The sequence below is a fragment of the Pleurodeles waltl genome, chromosome 12, assembly GCF_031143425.1.
Source record: "Pleurodeles waltl isolate 20211129_DDA chromosome 12, aPleWal1.hap1.20221129, whole genome shotgun sequence".
NCBI lineage: Eukaryota > Metazoa > Chordata > Amphibia > Caudata > Salamandridae > Pleurodeles > Pleurodeles waltl.
The window spans coordinates 699328253-699338619 of NC_090451.1; the positions used below are offsets into that span (position 1 = coordinate 699328253).

At 43.7% G+C, this 10367-nt stretch overlaps 1 protein-coding gene across 1 annotated transcript in view; it reads left to right on the forward strand.

Moving 5' to 3' along the window:
* The window catches only part of TFR2 (transferrin receptor 2), a 126184-nt gene extending 121461 nt beyond the window's left edge, over positions 1-4723 (forward strand). The window contains exons 18-19 of the mRNA XM_069215628.1: positions 415-555; positions 858-4723. Coding sequence (XP_069071729.1) covers positions 415-555; positions 858-1100 — 384 coding nt within the window. The 3' untranslated portion in view covers positions 1101-4723. The remainder of the gene's footprint in view (positions 1-414; positions 556-857) is intronic.
* Positions 4724-10367: the final 5644 nt, after the last annotated feature.

Genomic DNA, 10367 nt, shown 5'->3' on the forward strand with positions numbered 1-10367 from the left:
AATGCAAAGTATGGCATAACCTGCAGCAGCACCAAACCAGACACCCTACAAGGATGCAACTGTGGGCACCTAGTCTCCCAATAATTCATACAGTATTTCACCAAACAAGGGATCCAACAATAGATGAAGTGAGACAACCAGCTAGGCTTACACTTTTACTCAATAATGTAATCACCAAGAGACGCAGAAAGATCAACACCAGACCAAGCACAGAATACATTCAATAAGGCACATCGCAAGAGAATTCGAACTATAACCCAGCCAGTTATGCACCCGTGGAGATGTCTGGAGAGACACCCAACGTGCCACATTGCTAAGCACACAACAAGACACCCAAATGAGTGACTGTGTTGCATCCTTCTAGTTTGATAACCTTCTTTCCTTTTCATCCTCTTCCTTCCTCCTCTACTGAAGGGACGTGGCTTGACCCTAAAGTGGATGTACACAGCCCGTGGAGACTATGCACGTGCAGCTGAAAAGCTAAACAATGCCATCCTAAGCTCAGACGAAAAAGACGAAAAACTGATCCACATGTTCAATGTCCGCATCATGAGGGTGAGTGCCAAACGAGGGAGTGTGGGAATCTGAGTGTGCGTAGGTACATGAGCTGGTTTGCAACGGAGTGTGAGAGTCTGTGAGAGTACTGTAGGCCATGGCGTTGCATGGGGCTGCCTAGAGTGATAGTGCAAATGTGAGGGAAGTGAAGGAGTCAAGCTGGCTGAGCCTGTGAGTGGTGGAAGGCAGGGATATAAAGTGTGAGTGTGCAGGAGTGTGGAGTGATGGTAAAGGGGACAGCCATGGCTGCATTGCCCAGCTTTTATCACCCTCCTTATCTCATTGACTATCTCCCCCTGCAGGTGGAGTTTTACTTCTTGTCCCAGTACGTCTCTGCGATACAGAGTCCATTCCGCCACATCATCCATGGGCAGGGAGGCCACACCCTGTCCGCGCTTGTTGACCATCTCAACCTGTTGAAGACTAATCCAACAGAGTTCAAAGAAGTCGTTTTCCGCAGGCAGCTGGCTCTGGTGACCTGGACACTGCAGGGGGCAGCCAATGCCCTCAGCGGTGACGTCTGGGACATAGACAACAATTTCTAGAAAAGAAGTGAGTGCAGGATGGAAATGGGGTGTGGGGTAGGACCCTGGCATCCCCCACAAGTTTATCTATAGAGGCAACATAGTAGGGTTGGAATTCCCACAGGCTACAGTGTAAAGTATCTGATGGTTCATACAATGCCCCCAACCCCATTGGTCCTCAGCAGAAATGGTAAATTTGCCATCTGGTAGTAAAAGATTTTCAGTCACTGCTTGGATTTGTATGAAAAAAATTCAAGATATTATTTATTTTTGGAAAGTGATTTGAGGCAAGCAGGATTCCTCTGTAACTCCTTAAAACAGTAATAGCACAGGGCCTAACTATAGTACCTTTGGGGATAACAGAAGCAACACAAACATTTTAAAAATAAAAATCTACACAGCATGCAGTGCAATACCGAACCTCCTTTAGTGAGACACAACTAACCTGAAGTAAAGACATTGACATGGATAAATCAGGTCGAAATATATTCAAGTTTAAACCAGCCTCTTGGCTCTTTAGGGCAGAATTCCCAATTTCCTGGATTGTTTGTTTTGTTACGTTTATTTCACAACATATAATGAAAACAGAATTATGCACTGCTGTCTGCACCATCACCTGAGACATACCTTTTGTCCTTAATACAACTAAGGTGTGTGGGTTTTTACAGTCACTGCCATTGGTCAGTATTACAAAACTTGTGGCTTATTGCATCATTCCTACCTCTGACTGTTATAGCTGTGGTTGCTTCCTCTCGCCTTCCGTAGGTCTGCTCAGCTACTACACTTGTGTGACGTCACTTCCTGATATCTGATGGTGTGCTATCACTCAAAGGGTAAAAGAACATTATTTTTTAAAGGACTACCAGACATCAAAGGAAACTTGTGCACCTAGTGACAATCTGTAACAAAAAAATATAGTGTTATCCACAAGACCTCCCTGGGGGCTGGGTTTAAAGGTATCAGCCTTCGGTCCAATTTGCAGAGACTCTTCACGTAATCACATGTGTAGTTTACAGCTCCATATAGCTGTAATTTACAAGACCTTGGTTAATTTAAAATTTCCAGTTAATCCTTCATGCATAGTAATGCCTTCTCCCTGTTTTTCAGGGGGTGCACCTTGCTGAGACTGCATGGGCATCAGTACCTACACATAGGGCTGGCCAATTTCTAGAATTAGTTTTTTTTTTTTCTTTTCATAGCGATTCCCCTTTGAGTCCCCCTCCCGCTTCTTACATTGTCCAAGTTATTGCATCCTCACACCCTTTGTGCATAAGATGCAAAGAAGCCATGCCAATCTTTGTTAAATATGAAGCTGAGTGAAGAACATACATTGCACAGTGTTCGTGAGTGCCCATAAAGTTGAAGGTATGTTGTCACCTCACTTGCAGGCAACTGCCCTACCCCACATATAAATTCCATGAATTCTTGAACTTTCTTATTCAAAAGGGGTCATGTACAGCCCCCAGCCCCCTTTTCCCCTCACTCACTTTTCTTTTCTGTTGTCTGGTTCTCAGAATGTGATGATCTTGTAAATTTATCAGTGACAGTGATCACTATAAATGTTGATTTTTCTTTATTGCCAAGTGATAATGACGTTCCAATGTAAAAACACCAGAAAATTATCGGGAGCAGTGACTTCCATAATTATGACTGTTATACTGTCGTCAAATCAAAAAGCAGCATCTGCTATCAATCAAGAGTGATGTCACAGGAGGGCAGGGCCTTGGAGGAGGGGACTGGATTTCATCCTGCGTGGCCAGAAGAGCCAGAGGTTTGCTCTGTTGAGCATTCATTCTTGGGCCATTAATTGCTTCCTATCCACCAAAGACCTCCTGGCATCTGTAGTCCTCTTTTAAAGAAGACAGACGAAAATGTCCATTGATTCATCCTAGAAGTCCTCTTTGTCCAAACTGTCGTGGTTCACACGATAGAGTGCAAACCATGCCAAACTTCCAGGATATCCAGATGTAATTTATGTGTAAGTAATCTAAATGGGAGTTTGCTCAGGCATGGATGGAACTGTATCCATGGACTAATGTTAAGGAGCTGTACAGCAGACTATCCCAGATCATTTAGCCAACCATTACGTCTAATATGACACCTAGTGTCGGATCAAAGCATTTTATTCAATTTCCTACGGGACTTCAGCTCCTCTCAGCTCCTGATCCTCCCTGTGACATCGTCTGCTGTTAGACTGGTTTCCGAAACTATGTTCTCTCTGAGCCAGTGTCACCATGTATCGGAGACAACTTTCCAATCTTAACAGAGGACGGGGACAAACGATTATCGGGGACAGTGATCCTCATAATTTATTTGATTTTTTTTTTTTGTTCTTTTCTGACTGCTATCTGCATATGCTTCTGCACTTCAACAGTTTGTGGCACAGTGCCAGACACCACTCAGGTGCTTTAAGTAAAAAAAAGGCCATTTGGGGTTTCTTGACAGAGTGGAGTTGTTTGATTCCCTTCAGATAGGGATGGAACTCTTGCAACCTCAGACGAGCTAAACAACCTTTAGGTTCTCATTCCTAGTTCCGGGTCTATCATGGTTCCCAAACCATTGGCCCAGTAAGCCCATACCTTGTTGTAGGGCAGCATTAGGTTTGGTGCTAAAAATGTTTATTGGCATTGAAACATTTCTTGGGGTGATGCGAGACATTGCTCCACAAAAACTGAACAATGTCAAACGATTGCAGAGTAATGGTCTCTTCTAGGCAATCTCACTATTAAAAGGGTGTGCATTATTAATCCACAGACTAAAAATAAGTATACAAGAAGAACTTCAAAACAATGCATTAAAAAAATAGTCCACTGAAAATTAAGTTCATACCTACATAGATTATTGAAAAATACCACCTGGACAAAAACTTCACATCATAACAGCTGATTGAAAAGAGCCTCTTGAGAAGTAGTGTTTGGGGGGTGATGTTTTTCTCTAATATATTATGGCAAGCATCCAAAATAATATATTTCCATTCCTCTAGAGTTTTTAGAGGGGCCACAGCTTTCTGCTCGCTTTTTCGCAATAAACTACTGCCAACAGAGCAGGAATGCAGGTGAATAAGAAAGCACTCTACAAACAAACACTGCAATGGTCATTTGTTGACATATGATAAGTTACACTGTCCAATAGAAAAGGTGCAGCGTTCCAACAAGTCGCTACATTCTGATTGGCTGATGGAGGGAATGTGATTGAAAGTGAGGCAGAGCACACTTTAAAGTCTGGGGCTTTGGTTTTTCTTTTTTTAACTGAACTCGCTATGGAACAGAACAAAAATGAAAGCAGATTCCTATTGGAAGGCGAACGACCACCTTTCACAGTACCATGAAGAGATCCTGCATTGCCATTGGACAGCAGAGTGTGGGTTGTACCCAAAAAGAAAGAAATAGATAGGAAGTTCAGTTAATCTGACTCTCTGATTGGGCAAATATCATGATTATTTTGAAGATAAAAAAAAACACACAGTTTCATTTCATTTCAGGACAAGGGAGAAACTATTCTGCATTCCTAAAGTGATATATCGATGATAGAGGCTTAATACCTGAGGATATATCACATTCCATGCTTTAATGTGAATTCCACGTTTGTGACTTTGGAATGTGGGAACAAATGCATGCTTCCGCTAATAAACTGTACTTTCTGAACATTTGCTTTTGTGGTGGTCTTTATTCCTCTCTAGGGCATCTTTAGAAATAACCTGGGGTGTGGATCAAGTTTCTACTTGGTCTGGAGATCTGGAAACCCTGTTGAGGAGGGGGGATAGGCAATTTTGACTACAGAACTCTTAGGGTTCAATGAGAGGCAGCTAAATCGGCCTCTTTCGGTCAGTGTGCTTGTTCTAATTGGCTTTTGTTGCGGACCATACACGTAGACTACTTTGCACAAAGTAAGATTCCTCTTCTTAGATCTGGCTTGACAGCTGCAGATGCCTAAAAGTCCGGTTGCGTGCACTTTACAGAGAGTGGGCTTTGGCTCCAGCCACTGCTTTGAGATTTTGTCAATCAAATCTTGGATCAGCAAAGCAAAGTTTTACCCTCTCATATCAAGCAATTGGCCACTGGGTTTATAAGTCCCCCTTCTAGGGCAGGTATCTCCAACCAGCCGATCGCAAGCTACCAGTAGCTCCCAGACACCTTCAGCGTAGCTCATGGCACCGAGTTTATTCAAATTACCACGGGGTAACATTTTTCTTTTAAAGTTAAGAGAAGGCTGTATTTATTTTCCATTTTTATCATCAGGTTTTAGATAGCGGGCCTGATAATGAATAGCACTCAGTCAGATTTGTGACTGAGGCTGCAGATACAGCACAGAAGTGAAAAACTGAGGTGTTGAATTCTTAACCCCTTCGCTGCCAGGCCTTTCCCCCCTCAGGTGCCAGGCTTTTTTTTTTTACTGTTTGGGGCAGTTTGTGCTTTGACCCTCATAACTTTTTGTCCACATAAGCTACCCGTGCCAAATTTGCTCCTTTTCTTCCAACATCCTAGGGATTCTGGAGGTACCCGGAGTTTGTGGGCTCCCCTGAGGGAGACCAGGAAATTTGCCAAAATACAGCAAAACATTTGTTTAGTTTTTTTTTTAATTGGAAAAAAGGGCTGCAGAAGAAGGCTGGTGGTTTTTTTCCCCTGAAAATGGCATCAACAAAGAGTTTGTGGTGCTAAAATCACCATCTTTCCAGCGTTCAGGAACAGGGAGATTTGAATCAGAAAACCACATTTTCAACACAATTTTGACATTTTACTTAGACATACCCCATTTTTACTAATTTTTGTGCTTTCAGATCCCTTCCAGTTTGTGACAGAAATGGATGTGAAACCAGTGCTGGATCCTGGAAACCTAAACATTTCTGAAAAGTAGACAATATTTTGAATTCACCAAGGGGTCATTTGTGTAGATCCTACAAGGTTTTCCCACAGAAAATAACAGCTGAAATAAAACAAATATTGAAATTGAGGTGAAAAAACAGCCATTTTAATCCACGTTTTACTCTGTAACTTTTTCCTGCAATGTCAGATTTTTTAAAAGCAATATACCGTTATGTCTGCTAGACTTTTCTGGTTGCAGGGATATATAGCGCTTATAGGGTAATCAAGAACCCTAGGTTCCGAGAGCCAATAAATTAGCTGCACCTTGCAGTGGGTTTTCATTCTATACCGGGTATACAGCAATTCATTTGCTGAAATATAAAGAATGAAAAATAGGTATCAAGAAAACGCTCGTATTTCCAAAATTGGCACAAGATAAGGTGTTGATAAGCGGTGGTTATTTGCAAATCCCTGAATTCCGGGGTCCCCATATTAACACGTGAATTACAGTGCATTTCTTAAAAAATAGACTTTTTTTACACACTGTCTTACATTTGTAAGGAAAACTGTTGAGAAAGACAAGGGGCAATAACACTTGTTCTTCTATTCTGTTTTGCCACAAGTCTCTCGATAAAAATGGTACCTCACTTGTGTAGGTAGGCCTAGTGCCTGCGACAGGAAACGCAACATGGACACATCCCATTTTTACATTGAAATCTGACGTGTTTTTTTGCAAAGTGCCTAGCTGTGGATTTTGGCCTCTGTCTTAGCCGGCACCTAGGGAAACCTACCATATCTGTACATTTTTTACAGTTAGACACCTAGGGGAATCCAGGAAGAGGTGACTTGTGGAGCTCTCACCAGGTTCTGTTACCCAGAATCCTTTGCAAACCTCACAATTTGGCCAAAAAAACACTTTTTCCTCACATTTCAGTGACAGAAAGTTCTGGAATCTGAGAGGAGCCACACATTTCCTTCCACCCAGCGTTTCCCTAAGTCTCCCGATAAAAATGGTACCTCCCTTGTGTGCATAGGCCTAGTGCCCGCAACAGGAAATGCCCCAAAACACAACGTGGACAAATCAAATTTCCCCAAAGAAAACAGACCTGTTTTTTGCAAAGTGCCTAGCTGTGGATTTGGCCTCTAGTTCATCCGGCACCTAAGAAAACCTAGCAAACCTGCACATTTCTGAAAACTAGACACCTAAGGGAACCCAGGATGGGGTAACCTGTGGTGCTCTCACCAGGTTCTGTTACCCAGAATCCTATGCAAACCTCAAAATTTGGCAAAAAAACACTTTTTCCTCACAGTTCAGTGCTGCAAAGTTCTGGAATCTGAGGGGAGCCACAGACTTCCTTCTACCTAGTGTTCCCCTAGGTCTCCCGATAAAAACTGTGCCTCACTTGTGTGGGTAGGACTAGTGCCCGCGACAGGAAATGCCCCAAAACGCTATGTGGACACATCAAAATTATCAAATACAAAACTACCTGTTTTTGCCGGGGGTACCTGCGTTTTTGGTCCTGGGTTCAGCAGCCATCTAGGCACACCTACCAAACTCAAACATTTCTGAGAACTACACACCCGAGGGAATCCAGGGAGGTGTGACTTGCGTGGATCCCCTACTGTTTTCTTACCCAGAATCCTAGGCAAACCTCAAATTTAGCTAAAAAATTATATTTTTCCCACATTTCTGTGTGGCATCACCGCACCGACACAAATTTCCTACCACCCAACGTTCCCCTCAATCTCCCAGTAAAAATGATACCTCACTTGTGTAGGCGGGCCAAGTGCCTGTGACAGGGAAGAGCAAAAAACATGTAAAAAATGAGGGGAACCAAAGCAGGTCCAGTTAGGAAAAAAACGTTTTTAGGCTGCCAAGTGGGGCAGATTTTTTATCGGTATAGATGCAACAATGCTGGGTGGTAGGAATTTTGTGGATACTTGAAGATTTCGGAAGGTTCCATCACAAAATGTAGGAAAAATGTGTGATTTCCAGCAAAGTTGAAGGTTTGCAGGGCATTGTGGGTAAGAAAGTGGTGCAGGGTGCATGTGAAGCACACCACCCTGGACTCACTCAGACGTTTAGTTTTCAGATGTGTCTAGGTCTTGTGGATTTTTATACATGGCAGCGCCCCAAAGTCCAAAAAGTGCAGCCCTCATCATTCCAAGTGGAACTATTTTGAGAGTTAGACAAGCTCTTGTTGTCCACACCTAAAACCAAAACCCAAAATAATCAAATGTCCTCTTGCTTGCCGTGGGTTAAGATGTTTTAGTGTGCGGGGAAGAGCTGAAAGTCTGCCAACCTATTCAGTTGGAGTGGGGGCATAACCATGCCCATACTGGTTGGTAGCCACCACCCCACTATTTTTTTTAAATTCCTTGGCATCTAGTAGTGGTGAGTGGATCGGGGGCAACTGCCCCATCTACTCACTGGTGGGTATAACAATTTTGTCCCTATTTATTTGGGGTTGGGGTATTGCCATACCCCCACCCTCTTGTTTTGAAAAAAAAACATCTTCTCTGGTGGGCATTCTGCCCCCCATGGGGGGGCAGATGAGCCTTCTAAAAATTGGCTGATCGGGCAGATATGGCCACCGGTAATGTGCCCCCATGGGGAGCGACCCTTGCCCAAGGAGCTACCCTCCCAAACAAAACACACATATACGCACACACCAATCCATGGTGCCTAAGTGGTTACCCCCTCCCCGGGGCAGATCTACCTAACAGAAATAGGCTCCCCTTGCGTGGAATTGGCAGAAAAACATTCCCTGGTGCCTAATGGTGTCCGCCCCACTTGGGGGCAGATCGGCCTAATTAATGTAGGCCGATCTGTCCCCAAACGGGGCAGAAATGGCCTAAAATAAATTTACCCCTTGGGGAACAACCCTTGCCTAAGGGGTCACTCCCCTCGTGTGAAACTGAGCTAAAAAACAAAATCTCTGGTGTCTAGTGGTTTCTGCCCCACTTGAGGGCAGATTGGCCTAATAAAAATAGGCTGATCTGCCCCCAAGGGAGCATAAATGGCCTAAAAACAATTCCCCCTCCAGGGGAGCAATCCTTGCCTAAGGGGTCGCTCCCCACATGTAAACACAAAACAAAAATGTACAACAACAAAAAATCCCTAGTGTCTAGTGGTTTCTGCCCCACCCCCTCACCCGGGGCAGATCGGCTCAATTAGAATAGGCAGATCTGCCCCCAGGGGGGCAGAAATGGCCTTAGACTAAATTGCTACCCTTAGGTGTAAGTAAATAAAAAAACAAACTCCCTGGTGTCTAGTGGGCATTTCTGCTGCCCAATCGTATCGCGATCGGGCAGCAGAAATGCTGAGAAAGACATCAAAGGAAAGGCCTTTCCTTTCCTTTGATGCCTCTCCTGCCCCCTCCGCGGGATCGGGGAGAAGTGCTAAAGCATTTCTCCTCCGATCCGCGCTGGAAGCAAAGCTTCCAGAGTGGTGGGGGCAGCCTCTGATGAGGTCAGCGCATGATTGCGCACTAACGTCATCAGGCACCACGGGGGGCATTAGTGGAACAGGAAGCGATTCCCCTTCCATCCCAGCCCTGGGCGCGTGGAGGCGAGGGTCATGGCGCTCCCCCATGAGCAGGTTCAAGGACGTAACAGTTACGTCCTTGGTGCCTCAGCACAGCAGCCAAGGATGTAACCGTTACGTCCTTGGCTGGAAGGGGTTTTAAATAAAAGTCCCTGTCAACTCAGTATTGCAGGGTGAGAACAAAACGATGTTTGTGAATGCGGTTAATGGGAGAAAATTAAAAATGAAAAGTTACTTTAATGTTTAGGTGAACTCTTCATTTGAATTTTCTGCTATTTCAAAGTGTCACATTTACAAACAGCAGGCCTCTTGCTCCTAGTGGCCAGTAGACACTGTGCCATATGTATAACTGAAAAATACAGTATGTTTTTGTAAATTGGAGAAATTTAAAGTGCAAAATAAGTTCCATAGTTTTACGGAAAAACTTTCTGCACTTCAAATTACTCCAGTTTGAAAAAATAAAAAGCTATATGTTTGTATTCTACATATAACGGTGCCACATATGGTGAAAGGTATGTCCTGTGCCACACGGGCATAGAACACAGGCTGTCAGTCACCCATACTCAAATACCCATTCATACGCACATGTTCATATATTCCCAAAAGACCACATTCTCGCTGACAACATGGCAGCCCTGTCATGGTGCCTCAGTCAAAGTTTTTTGTTCAAACCATAGTATCAGGCTCTGTGGACATTAGCTGGCCGTGGGGGACTAGGGGGAGGGGTAATTCGAAGTAACACTCACTACAGAAAAGTTTAGATACCCCCTTCACAGAAGATGCTTCCTTACTACTTTATGATATTCATTGTACAAGCAGCAGCTGGCAGTGAAAATTTACTTGAATGGGTAAGTAATCTTGAAAATAAAGCTTTGTCACTAAAAGCAACACATTCCTACAGCTGGACAAACATTTACATGAAGGTTGTTCTAAATAACT